Source organism: Haliaeetus albicilla, chromosome 11 (assembly GCF_947461875.1).
Source record: "Haliaeetus albicilla chromosome 11, bHalAlb1.1, whole genome shotgun sequence".
NCBI classification, from domain to species: domain Eukaryota; kingdom Metazoa; phylum Chordata; class Aves; order Accipitriformes; family Accipitridae; genus Haliaeetus; species Haliaeetus albicilla.
Window position 1 is genome coordinate 36,370,457 of NC_091493.1, and position 14,174 is coordinate 36,384,630.

A 14,174-nucleotide genomic window follows, 5' to 3' on the forward strand; every position below is an offset into this window, starting at 1 on the left:
TGAGAGAAAGGAGAAAGGGGAATCAAAAGAAGTTCACTTATTTGGAGGGGTTTTAGTGTGAATGCCAGGTTTTAAAACCAGACCTGTTTTGTGCTTTGTGATCAGGAGCCTGGTGGCTTGTTGAGAAACATGAGGCTTCTTGAATCGCTGTGACACAAGGCTGTGGCAGTGCCTAATGCTGTTGCAAACCAGGACGGGAGAGTCAGTGTTTTGGGAGCTGAGCTGTGAACAGGCTCCCATGTAGCATTAAAGGAATTTCTTTCTGGTATGATAACTTTAGCCAGAGTACAGCCGTGCACATAATCCTTTTGGCTACAGTGTTAATGGAGTTCTTTTTTTTTTTTTTTTTTTTTTTTAAACTTTTAAGCTCCTGTTCAAAGTCATCAGGAAAAAAAAGTGATCCTGTAGATTTATTTAGTGTTCTTGCAGAGTCCAGTGCTTGTGGAAAGTTTTAATGCAAATTACATTGCATATTTCAGGAGAATCATTTTTATTCATTTAAATAGTATGCTGGCTTAAAGGAAAAAAGTATAGGCTGTTTAGTTTTCCTTCTGTTGTTTGTATACTCTCTGTGACAAACTTGTTTTGTTTGTGGTTGGGTTTTTTTAATTATCGTAGACTTACAGAAAAAAACTGCTGAGTACCTGTGTATTCTGATTTTTAATATTATTTTTTCAAGTCTTTCAATTAAGTAACTTTTTCTAATCTCAGAGTCCTTTTCAAAAAGAAGTGTGCTACATTTGAAACAAATATAGAGCAAATTTAGCTGCAAGCTTCTGTAGTAAATCACTTCAGCGGCTGTATGTGTTGAAACTTCAGAAGTAATTTATTTAACAGCACCTTTCTGATGATACTTGTGAACAAAACATAGACTTTCTAATTGTTTTCACAGATGTTAATTAAAAATAAAAAAGCATGCTCTGCAAAGCTAGTTCAGCACCTGATTTGCATAACTAGCTTAAATTTGAAAAACTTGATAGAGAAATTGAATTATGTTTTTCTGCTGGCTGGCATAGATTCACAGAGCATGTTCTTTTGTGATGATTAAATTAATACATTAAATGTAGAAGACCAATATATAAAGCTCTCCTATATCTTGGAATATTAGTAGTTCCTTTTACATTTAAATAGCTACATGAAGTTTTATTTTAGATTATTGTTAAAATCCTCCTTTGAGCTTCTTTTGAGAATATACTTTCCTGGCCATGTGTGGTTTTGCCTTACTAGGTAAGAGGGCAACTTGCTTTTTGATCATTCAAACACCTGACAGCCTGGAAAGAAAGAAAGAAAAGAGTGTCAACAATTCAAAATCCTCTCTGATCCAACAGGATCTATGTTGCAAACATTGTTTTAATGTATGTTAAATTTGGTCATGTTCGGAACTGGAAGAACAACAGTCAGTTTTTTCTGTGGCTAATGACAGTAGCTTAGGGATAGCTGGGATTCGTGGCTCTGGATGGCAATCCAAAGGATACTGGTTCTCTGCACAGAACGGCGTTTTGCTTTAGAGATTTGTGTGCAAGAGGCATTCCTATTATGCTGTGGCTCCAAAAGTGGGATGACTGCAGGTCAGTAGAACAGAGGATTGTAACCTAAAGGAGCCCCTTGCATTAAGTGGCTGATCTTGTGAAAGAGAGATTAATTAGAAGCAATGTGTGGGTACTAAAGAGTGCAGTAGGTTAATGACTTAATTCTTTGCTGTGTACCTTTCTGCCATGGAAGATGACAGAGGCTTTAGAAGAAGAGACAAAACATGCAGCTCTTCATCTTCTGAAGAGAGCTGTGAGGTATTCCTCCTACCTAGCACCCAAATCAGCTGAAGAAAATTTGAGATGGTGGTAGTAGAAAGGAGGAAAAATAAAGAATTAGTTCTCACTGCTCTTGCCAACTGCTGGAGGCATCTGGACAAATTTGTAAATTGGCCTAATTTCTTGGGGTTCTTCGTGTGGTTCTCCCTACCCTCCCTGCCCTGCTGGGAAAGGAAAGGAGGTCATTTTTGTCTGCAAGTGGCCTGAAAATTATTCTTCATTTGGCTCCTACTGTGATGCATTCATTTGTGGCCCACCTCCCAGGCTGACCCAGCTGTAGCACTTGCAGTAAGACGTGGTGCACGCTCTGAAGACTGACTCTCTGTGGGGTTGGGCCCATCTAGTTGAAGGAGTTCCTCTTCTGCCAAGACGTAAATACCCCCACCTTGGCTTGCTGCGTTTTCTAAACGCTAACTGGCAAGTGGGGTAGGCTCTGGGGTGTGGGTATAGTGGTGGTCTGTGAGTGGTGACTGGGCCATGGATGTGCTCCAGCACGATCACATATGGCCCAGGAAGTCACAGTTTCGGTTGTTTGTTTTTTTCCTGATTGATAATTGATTTAATAACGCATTTTTTCATAGTTCTTTCTCTCTGCACACATGTATGCATGCTGAAATAAATTCTCCATGCAAACTTTCTCTTGCAAACAAAAGCAAGGCTGCCCAAAACATAGGACAAAAAACAAAACAGAGCCCTGTAAGCTAACTAAACTCTATTTTTATGGGTTTTTTTTCTGGCTGGAAGAAACAAATTTCCTTGTATAAATCTTGATGTTCTAGTATATTTTTGCCATATACTGTGGTTTTGGGGCCAACATATATACTTAGATAAATATTCTAAATGCCAGATGTCAGCACATGCTGGGTAAGTGCTTAATAATCATGAAACCAAGAGCCCTTGGTCTATCCCAGCGGAAAGCAGTGTGATAAAGGAGACTTCTGCAAACAAAGCTGTAGTGAAGGCGTTCCTCCAGGGAAAGGCCGAGGATATGAAAGTTAATCAAATTTGCCTTAAGTCTAAAGGAAGTCTCTTTATATTTTTAGTATGCCCTGACCTTTTCAATTGCTCATTACATAGGCTTTTCTTGTCCACTGGGTGTCTCTCATTCCTGGCTCTGATCACAAGAAGCCTTTGGTTGTGAGAGAGCACACCATGTTCACACAGAGAAGTGTAATTTTGCAAACACTAGCTATCTGCAATTTATTGACTACTTCTACAACAAAATAAACCTAAAAATTGAGAGTGTAAAAACCCAAGAGATTAGCTGGAATCGTGTACTGTGCTTTTCATCTATGACATTATTCTGAAGCAGTTCTCCTGTCGTCAGTACATATGCTTGTGTCTTTATGTTGTGTGCCTTAGGCTTTTTACAATTACAATTAAGACTTAAAACAACAGTGACTGTATATTGAGGGTGACTTGATGAAGCAGTTTTTCATCTCTTTCACTATTGCTTGATGTGCCAAAGGATTTGAAATGGAGCTTCTTCATTTAGATGTCATTTTTGCTTTACGCTTAATTGTTTCTCTCCAGTTCTCTTGCTGTACTTGAGGAATATCTTCAGCTACAGTTCAAAGCAGCTTTTACCAGCTCTTCTTTGCCTTCTAAAGATAATTCTGCCAAAAAAATTCAGCAGGAAGGTACCACTACCTGTTGTAAGCAGCCCCATATGGGCGTTGTAGAACCCCAGGGATTTGCAGGCACACCACAGGTGACAGCCCTGGCACTTGCACAAGACTCTCTTTCTCCCTGGAGCAAAACCAACAGTTTGCAATAGAAACAAAACAGAACAAAAAAACCCACTCATGTAAAGGCATGTCTCCATGGATGAAGATGCAGGGTAAATATTTACCTTTGAGAAGAGGTGATACAGCATTACCACATTTGTGGAATAGCATTTCTATAGCTATTACTACAGAAACTGCAGCATTTCCTGTATCTAATATTATAGAAAGGCAGCATGGTGAAGAATCCGGCCCCTCCATTTCAGTTCAGAGGCATTCTGAGCTTTGTTGAAGTGGGAGGGAAAGAATCTGGACTTGGATTCAAGTGCTGGGTCTTGACTGACATTGGCTTTATCTCTAACTTGACTCCAAAGATACTGCTAATATTATGAGCGTCAAAGTTTATAGCCTGTTTCCATCCTTTCTCATTTTAAACTTGCTTAGCAAGGAAGCATTTGCCAGGCTTGGAAAAAGAGAAGATGATACCCTCCTTGGGTCAGTAAAGGCCCTTGCTGCTTTAGAACAATTGTTGCATTCTTCTCTCCCTCTTCTTTTCCTAGTATTTATTTTTGGCTCAACCACTTCCTTCTGTTTTTCTGTCGTTAAGAAAAAAAATGGCTTGGCTTTGGAACCTGCAAGTTCCATCAAAGTAGTGAAATCTACCACAGAAGTTGTCTGTCAGTGGGCAAAACAGAATTCCTTAAGCTTATGTATTCTCCAAAATAGCAGTAGCTATTTAAATTGTTCTGTTTTCATTCTAGAGTGCTCCACAAGATTCAGAATTAGGCCAACCTCCTGGTAATGGGCACAGTTTAAAAAGGAGCCCTCAGGAAAACAGCGTAGAAGGATCTGGAGGTCAGGACATCTCAGATCTTCTTCCTGCTGCTGTGCAACTGTCTGAGAGCATATCCCCATCAATTCCAGGACCTACAAGGTAAGAAATGAAGTTTCTTCCTGTGAATAGATTTGAAGCCCTGCTGCTGCTGGTAGTTGGGGGCTGTTTGTTAAATTTCTTTTCTTGTGTAACTGATTTTAAAAATCTATCATCCTGATGGATGATGATCATGCAGTCTTCAAAATAACCTGACAAAACAAGACTACTTACTGTTTACCAAACTAACTTTCTCGCCTTACTGCGTAACTATAAACAAGACTCCAGCTGTTGTAGTAACCCTTGACCTAAACTTCCTATGCTTTTTGCTCATACTAATAAACTCCCATCTGAGACAGAGAAACATTGAAGAGTCTTTTGTAGTCATATATGATTGTGAAGTAAGCTGTAATTGTAAACAATTGCAAAATGCCATGCTCAGCTCTCTATAACAATCCTACTAGAAAGTACCAACCAAGGTAATATTTATTAGTATTGCACTCTTCTAAATGTCTTAAAATTCACCTGACTTAATAAATAGGACTACTTTCAGAGTTAAGGTATTCTTCAGTGCTATTAAGGATGGCAGAAGGTAACATAATCTGGATTTTATTAAATATCCCAAAGGCAGTACTTTGTCTGAAGCATTTTTTACTTGAATACTTGAATTTTCCCATGCTACTAGGGTTTTCATCTGCTGCAACAAAGAAATTATCTAATACCAGCATGGTTTTAACATAGGGCTGAACACTTTCCAGATCATCAGTGTTATCTGGGATAGAATGATAAATACAGCTTCGAAGGAGTAACAGTAACTTGCTGATAAATATGTAGGATTTTTAGGCTGTGGGCACCTTTTTAAGTGTTTTCATGAATTTTCTTTAAGATTGGAGAATTCACTGCAGAAAGATTTGCTGCATCCTTTTCAAGTAGAATGTGTGTGATTTGGGCCTTTTTCTGTTTCCACCAACCCTGGCTACCATTTCTGATTGCCACTGTCTTTGAAAGATGTAAACTTGAGAAATTAAAAACAAGAACAAACGTAGTCAAGTAAAATATTTCAAATGCTGTTAAGTTAATGCTCTCCTGGGCAGTAAACTCTTCTTCTCCCTTTTTTTATAAGAAATTATGAAGGTTAAGCATTTCTTTACCGAGAGGGTGGTCAAACACTGCAACAGGCTTCCTAGAGAGGTGGTCGATGCCCCAAGCCTGTCAGTGTTTAAGAGGCATCTGGACAATGCCCTCAATAACATGCTTTAACTTTTGGTCAGCCCTGAAGTGGTCAGGCAGGTGGATCATGGTAGGTCCCTTCCAATATCCTATTCTATTCTATTCTATTCTATTCTATTCTAAAATGATTGATACTGTGCAACAGTTTGTGGCAGTTTAAGTCCAAATACAGATTTCAAGTAAGATCATAACTGGCCGCATCAGGGACATTTCAGGGAAACTTAGAGACATGACATAATCTAAAAAGACTTACCAAGAAAAAGCAGCTTACTTTCTGGAAGGGACACTTTGGCTGTGCTATGGAGCTCTTACAGTTCAGTAGCTTGTCGTACTTCAGTACACACACAGGAGGATATTTACTATTAATTCTATTTCTTCTGACTGCCACTAGCACATCTTAATTATCTACAGAAAATAATAAAGTCTGAGCAAGACTGACTGCAAAGTCAATTTATGATGATAAAGGTATGTAGACTTGAAGTTTAAAGTGATGAAAGGTTGCACTTCTTTCCTGGAGATGTATGACTATTTCTTTGGTAACGTGGCATCACTTTACTATCTAGCACCAGGTCTATACATGAAACAGCTCTTCCTTGGATGAGTTCCTTATGTCTTTGAAAGTGTCTCTCCATTTCATGCAAAATGAGGAAAACCATACATATCATTCACACCAGTTAGAAAAAATTGAGTTTGGAGTTGTGATGTAAACTTGGACAGGGTGAGAATTTTAGATGCATATTTTGTTCTTTTGTTATTTCGGTTAACAAATACTACATGTATCCTCTAGCTTCTAGTTTCTTTTGACAGTATTGTGCATAATCACTCTATTGTATGTATGTAATGGTGAGTAACCATGCTGTCCTAGCTGAAGAAAATACAAATGTCTTGTAAGCTACTTAAAACATGATGCATTCTGATTTGGGACAGTAAAATAGTCATTTTCTGCTATTCTTACCAGTATGGAGGTTATATTATGGGAAGGGGGAAAAAGTTAGAGAGGAAATTACGAGTATTACTAACTGCTGAATTTTATAGTAGGCCTATCGTGACTAACATTCCTGCAAATTAGAGTTGCTTGTGAAACTGCAAAATGACAGGTATTAGACTGTGTACTTAGAACTGCAACACCCCTACACCCTCTGATTGACAGCATTTGTACCAGCACCCACCTAATACGGTGTTTGTGCCAACTGCTAAGACCTGCCTCATGTACTGCCTCTATCCTGTGAATGAAGCAGCAGCAGAACTCACCTCAGAGGGCTTAAATTTTGTGTTTTCTTCTTGTTTCTCAGAAAGCATATCTGTACAATTACTTTCTTGTCCACATTTTAAGGAAGAGATATACACAACTTTCTCCAGTTGCTGCTGTAAAGACCCTTGTAACTAGCTACCAGGAAACTGGTAGGGGCAATACCACTGCGAAACACTCAAAATGGAAAATGTGCTTTCAACTCCCTGACCTAACACTAACTCCCAGGAGTGAACCTTCTCAAAGCAACTAATGTCTCTGAATTTAATTTTCTGCACCTGCAAAATGGGTATAGAATATGCATGGTGTAGTCTACTAAAGAGTAAGAGATTCTTAGATGTTGCCAGAGAGCAGCAAGAAGTATGCAGAGACTTAAACTTTCTGACACTCTTGCTCCATTCATTTGTGGAAATGTGAGGAACTCAGGTACATGAAATCAGTAAGGCCCCACCTAAGAGCCCTGAGAAAGTAGCTCTCCATCACTTCTGTGATGTTTGGTTCATTTTTAAAGTTCAAAATGTATAAAAACAAGGACGGGGATTTTGGGGAGGGCATTTTGTTTTACCCTGGTCAGCAGTATCTTCCTCTGCTTCTCTCCAAGAAAAAAATAGTAGGTGGCAAAATCATATCGAGAAGCCAGGAATGAAGCTGTATTCATCCACGCAGCAGGATTTTCCCACTCTCACCCAATCATCTGGTGAAAACCGTTCTTGATGAAATGTGTGTGCAGGCACAGCTAAGAAAGAAGAGGGATGAAAATTTTGGGGGGTTTTTGGTGGTGTGAAGAAGAAATTGTCAGCTTCAAGTTTCTCTAGTCACTCAGATATAGGAAACCATTTAATGCAGACCACAGACAGATCTGTATCACTGTTGGTACTGGAAGGACACGGTAAACTTCTGAGAGCCTCATCACCTGAATATTTGACCTGAGACTCATAGAATTTCCCTTCAGTCTCACGTCTTCATATGGGTGGACCTTTGTGTCTTCATCCTGTGGGCAAGGTTGGGCTGTTCTGCCATTGAAAATGGCCTCTGTGGGAAACAAAGCTACAAGGTCTTGGCTGAAGACCTCACCATGGCTTTTAACACAAGGAATGGCCTGTCTTACTGGTGGAGTCTCCTTTGAGAATGCAGAAATCTATGAAACATGTTGCAAAACTTAAAAGCAAGTTCTGTTCTTTCGTTTGTTCGGTGGCTTTGGTGTAGCAGAATTTAACCCTCAAATTATTGTATCCATGCTATTCTTTTTCAAAACCTGCCGTTCTTCATAACGATGCTTTAGCATACTGTAGGACTCAGAACAGCAGCTTTTCAAAATACTTATTTTTTAATCTCAAAGTAGCGAGTACCTCTCTCTCCTTTGTATTGTAGTGATTGTAGAGATAACTGGTTAATAGAGTCTGATCTGAAGCCAGAAGTCATCCAACAAGCAAGTGGGCCAGATAATTTTCTCTGTGTCTATCTGGATTTTAGTGGAGGCACAAGTTCAGGCTCCAGCTATAAGCAGGTATAGAAGTATTAAGCATGAATGGAAAAATAACAAACACTGGAACTGAGGTGCGGTGTGTGATGGTTTACATTAGCATCAGCAATTCTTGCATGTGGCCTTTTGGAAGACTGTGTTAACTGAAGAAGCAAGTAGTTACACAGTGATGTGGTTTGAAACAATGGACTGAGTACAGCTAATTAACACAAGGCTATCCTGTCACCCACCCAGCACCTTAAGCTGTCCAAACTGGTGTTAGAATGGGCCAGCGGTAGTAATGGAGACTGCGGGGTGGGGTCTCTTATCTTGAGTTTTGAATATTTGTGGTTTGGCTGAAGCAAGTGCAGTCTTGCTTTTTTTTTTAAATAATATTAACATAGTCATTTTATACTGTTCTGTGACCAATTTGCGTTTTTTAAAATGCATTGCTCAAAAATCGCATAGCTGCAGTTCTTTAGGGGTTCCTTTTCAAAATGTGAGTACCAAGAATACTTAGACTTATATCCTAGCTGGCTAAAACAGCTTTACACTTCAGCATGCAAAATTATGACTTTTGTGAGATGAACATTACATGGATGAGTCAGCTTGAAGGGATTCATAAGGTTCTTGTTTCAGGAAACTTATTAGATGGGCAGGAGCTCAGGCAATTACTTTTTATTTAGCCTTACTCCTGAAACTGCTGGCACATGCGTGTTTTGGGTGGCTTCTCAGTTATATCCTGCCAAAATAGAAGTGAAGACAATAAACGGAAAATCTTTGAAGTTTCAGATTCCAGGCTGTTTATTTTTAACTCGCTCCCGTATGCTACTTTGAACGCCTCTTTTCCACCCTGAAGTGAACTCTTACAGTCTTAAGAGTGTATGACCTGCCATCTTCAGATGGAGTATCTCTGTGTGGAAAACTACCATGTTTGCTTTTTTCCTGTCTTCTGGGTGGCTTTCTTCCATCCTCCACAAATTCTCAGAAATTGTTTCAGTCACTTTTAAATTCTTATGGTTTAGAATTCAAAACATCTGTGATTCTTATCTTAAAATACTGTTTCAGTCCAATTTTTTTACCTGTTTCTCACTAGTCCTGTATGCTGAAAAGTAACACTGTCAGCAATTAATCTGTAAACTTGCCATGTGAAATAAAAATGTCAAAGAACTAGAATAGTTAGGAAGCCTCAGGCTTTGCATTGGTGTCTATGTGAGATGTAACCATGCCTTTCTCCTGGTGCACACACAGAGGAAAATGCCTGGGGAATCCTTAGCTGGACAGCTCTACCCCATAGAGGCTTTTTTTCCAGCAGGTTTAGGAAGAAACAGATAGAGCAATTTAAAAGGTACACACCCAGAAGTAGTTCAGGGGAATAAGCACTCTTCATGGATGAATTTGGCTGCTCTCCCACCTGGAGTGCTGCACACAGATCCTGTGGGACACACAGAGCCACCGCAGAATGACAAGCTGAAGCTGCCACCCATCCTGTGGGACTGTCTGTTCAGTGCCATGCTTCCTGCTGACTCTCCGGATATCTCGGATGGAGACCAGGCGCCGGTTGTGGATCTGGAACTGAAGATCTGGCCGTGTTTGCCTGTTGCAGCAGTAGTACAGCTTATTCTTTTAATGTTAGAATAATTTAGTTTGGTCATACTTAAAATATTGCAGGCCCTGCATTTTATTCTGTGTATGGAACAAGGAGGTGAAAAGTGATTGGGGGTGGGGGGAGAAGGGGAGGACAGTTCCCAGGAGGATCATGAAGATCATTATTCCTTCTTCACTTTTTCCTGAAAGCTTAGATATACAGGGAGGGTGGGGGAAGCTGGCTGCTGTTAGCAGCCCTTTAGCGATGATGGATTTCTCATGTGTTTTGTTTACACTGAAGAGTTCAAATAGTGACTTGCTCTGCCTCTAAAACTCTGACTTTTTTTTTTCAAAGGGAATGTGGAAATTATTTCCATGTTCCTAATTAACTTCCAATACCTCTTAGGGACATATTAAAGTGCAGGATTCTTTAAGTTAACTCAAGTCCTCCAGTACAGTGTGTCCAAATACGTAAACTCAAAATGTAGATGCTGATCTCTCATGTGTCAGGGGAAACAGAACAGAAACATTTGAGAAGCAGCTATACGTGTGCCATGGTTGCAGAGCTGGCTGTACATTTGTCCCTTTCAGTGCTTTCTAAATTAATCCTCAGATTTCAGGCTCTTATGCTCCTGGGAATATAATCACTCAAGCTCTAAGTTATGTCAGTATGGATGGCAACCGTATGTGACCTCTGGGTTTCATAGGCTTCAGCACTTGATGTTTTTCCCTCACAAGTGTGACTGGGTTGGAAAGGCTGCCTTTCCTTTCAACAACTACTGCATGTTCTAGAAGAAAAGCAAAGGAATAAGAAAGGGAAATTTTGAATTATCTATGATTTTCTGTTGTTGGATCATCATTTCTTGTTTTTTTATCAAGTAGGCTTAACATATTTGGGCATCTCTACCCCCCATCCCTCCCCCCGTCCCCAGTAAATGTCAGAGCTCTAGCTGCTGCTGGTTTTATCTTCTGTCCCCTTGCCTTTGCTGTGGATGGCAAAACAGAGTAATGAAAGGTGTGACTTCAAGTGGGCTGGTAGATTGGGTATGGCTCTTAATCTGGAAGTATTTATGGGAGATGCACCATAAGTCATCGATTTCTTAACATCCTTTATAGCTTCAAACCCTAAACACAAACCAGGCAGTGCCGTCCTAATAAACATCTTAGTAACTGGACAGTACTCTTAAATTGTTTCAGGATAATTCAAACTTGCCACAATATATTCTAAAGGTGGAAGAGGTTAACTACAGGTATTAAAAATTAATCGGTAAATTTGCAATGTGCTTCCAAACAAGCAATTTCTCAGTTATTATTTATGAAAAACAAATATTTGAGACGTACAAAGATTTAACTCATTGTTATTTGACGTTGTAACTGGAAGGATGGCATTCAGATGGTCAGTATGTTAGGGCCTTGAACTTGCAAATCCTTAATTGTGTGCTTAACTTCTAAGACAAGGGAAAAGTTCCCTTTGATCACTCTTGAGTGCGGTGGGGCACTTGGATATTTCAAGTTATATGTGCACCTAGGTCTTTGTATGACTGCATTTTCTTTTTTTTTAACATATCCATTACATGCAGCAATTATTCCTAGCAAAATTATTCTTTCTGCCTTAAGTTCTACACAAACTATAAGGAACTCTAATGTTCTTTCATGCTTTGTCATCTGCATGTTTTGTTTTAAATATGAATGAAACTTTCCCTTAATAATATCAAGCTAGTTCAGATTACAAACAAAAGAGATCAAGTAACCACAAAAGAGAACACATTTTGTTTTCCTGTATTTAAAAAAACAAAACAGCTTTTAGGGTTATAGCTTTATGTTGATCGCATTGAATGGGTGGTCTGAAAATACATGCTCCCTGCAGGTAATTATTGATTGCTAGTACATTTTCATGTAGATTGGGTTTTACTCAGGGGAATTATCCTCAGCATGTGGTGTCATTTCCCTGTAGTGGTATTCCCCTTAAAAAGAGTGGAAGATAATGGGACTAGGTGTGACCCTAAGAGGTCATCTAGTCCATCCTTCTGCCCTGCAGGATCAACTGTGCTTAAGTCATTCCCCACAGATGTTTGCCTAACCCCAGCAGTGTCTTGCAGACAGAAAAGCAAGATTACAAAAAAATGAAAAGGAATATGTAGGATATGTTCTCTATATAGTTTTCCTTGTTACCTACATCAGAAGGAGAAACATAAATGGAGATATCCAAAGAGGTCAGTCTGGATGTATCTTATTATGATTGAAAACTCGAACTGTTCAATTCTATGTTATGTCCTGAATAAAACATTGAAGCAAGCTGCAGTAGCACAGATGATGAATGTGGACTATTTCATTCTAAAAGTGATAGTTTAAGTTGCTATCACAGCATATGCCAGCATTGTCATTTTGATTCTGTTCAGCATACATTAATTACAAAGTTGTCCCAATTCCTTCATCTACTCCTGAGTAAAATGAACAAGTTTTCAGCATTATCAAACACCAGCAAAATTGTTTTAGTTGATTCGTAATGCTGAATAGCTTTACGTCTAGGGACATAGGTCATGGGACTGTCATCTGCCCTTGAACCTGCTAAGTCACAGGTTTACAAAGTTGCTACTAGCATGGCAGTAGATAGTTCATGGGTTTAGCAATTGTATTCAAGAAAATTTAACCACTTCAGACATGTTTGGAACTGTTTCATATTTGATAGCTGCACATAGAAGTCTAATGTAACAAAGAAGTCATGTCTGCAAAGGTATTCTTAGAGAAATTTCAGTCAGCCGGAATCTGTAAAATGCAAATATATAATGAAGTATGATATAAATATGTAATGATGTATGGTCTGTATGATGAACAGTATCAATGTTTCGATCCCAGATTTATTACCATGCTTTCCACAATTCACTTGGCAGGTGGGATTAACAATAAGTAAAGAATCAGGTTAAAGATAAGCGATAAGGAGAAACAGTACCTGTAGGTGGTGTTTTCTACTTTTTCCAACGCTCAGTTTCATAGAGGTTAGAGGGCTTCTCCCCCCCAACCTCCACCCATGTTTATTCTTCCCCTGACCACCACACCTCTGACAGGAGCATGCTTCCAGGTTGAAGAACCCTGGGCACACAACTGCTAATGAGCAATTTAATCAGTAAGAAGATAAACCTGCAAAATGAACAAAAAGCTGGAATGGCAATCGACTTCCATTTTTCCATCCCCTCCCCAATGCAGTGTTGTAGTTTCTGCTCCTGCTCTTCCCTGAGTGCAAAATTAATGTCAAATGGTAAAGTCTATTCCTTCCTTAGGGAAAGGTTCCTGGCATCTTCTTGTTGTTTATTCATGTCCCATCATGCCCCATGCTGTCAGTGATCCAGCAGATACCAAATATTGCATTGCCGTCTCTGTTGTTCCCAGTGTCAGTAAGTTTTATATGGATAGGTGTTTTCAGTGTGCTAGGAAAAGAAAAATTCCTTTGGGCAAAACAATTTTTAGAAGTTTAAATAAAAGGTATTGGTGTTATAAATTGAATGTTCAAACTGATGCCAAGCATAGCTGAAACGTGTATAAACTATATATGAGTTGTATGTTACAGATATTTTACCTTAGATTTGAGGCTTAAATTGTACATTACAGATATTTTACCTTGGATTTGAGGCTTACCCTTAATATAGGCAAATTCCAATAGGTCTTTAATGACTAGTTAATTTTCCACTGCAGTGACTCTGAAGAAAGTTTTTAGGATCTAAGGTGGACTTATATTCAGTTTTACATGCAGCCCTCTCATAAAGAAATTAGTTGTTGCATTGGGCAGTCCTCAGTATAAGGAGGGGTTTTGACCCCACCTGGAATTGCATTTTGTGCACTGTAGCACAGCACAAGGGCATGGGTGTTCGATGCTGCTTCAATGGTTAGTGAAGGGACAGCTAAACACAGACCTAAACTGGAGGGACCTGAGAGCTGGTCACTGACTCACTTTTCGGTCAAGTATTTTGTGCGTAAAACTTGGGCAGAGAAGGGGAGAGAGGCTTCTCAGATTTCTGGAGATTACTTAAAATCCAATCTATGTTTGGCCTTACAGAAGGTGTTTTAAGCAGCTTTTATAACTCCAATCTGTAGGGCACTTTGAATTTCTGAAATGTAGCCTGTTACTGCTAAGCTGTGGCAAAACTCCAGTGATGGGCTCACCATGAATGACCTCTCTCTGTGCAGTTATGGAACTAGAGCACAATGCTGTCACACTGACCTCTGAGCATGTGACAACGTCTTGCCT

General features: G+C 39.4%; 1 protein-coding gene across 11 annotated transcripts in view; it reads left to right on the forward strand.

Moving 5' to 3' along the window:
* Positions 1–14,174, forward strand: part of TACC2 (transforming acidic coiled-coil containing protein 2) — a 148,641-nt gene that overhangs the window by 24,021 nt on the left and 110,446 nt on the right. For all 11 annotated transcript variants that reach the window (XM_069797149.1, XM_069797143.1, XM_069797137.1 and 8 more), the window contains one exon: positions 4,294–4,466. In XM_069797149.1, coding sequence (XP_069653250.1) covers positions 4,294–4,466 — 173 coding nt within the window. The remainder of the gene's footprint in view (positions 1–4,293; positions 4,467–14,174) is intronic.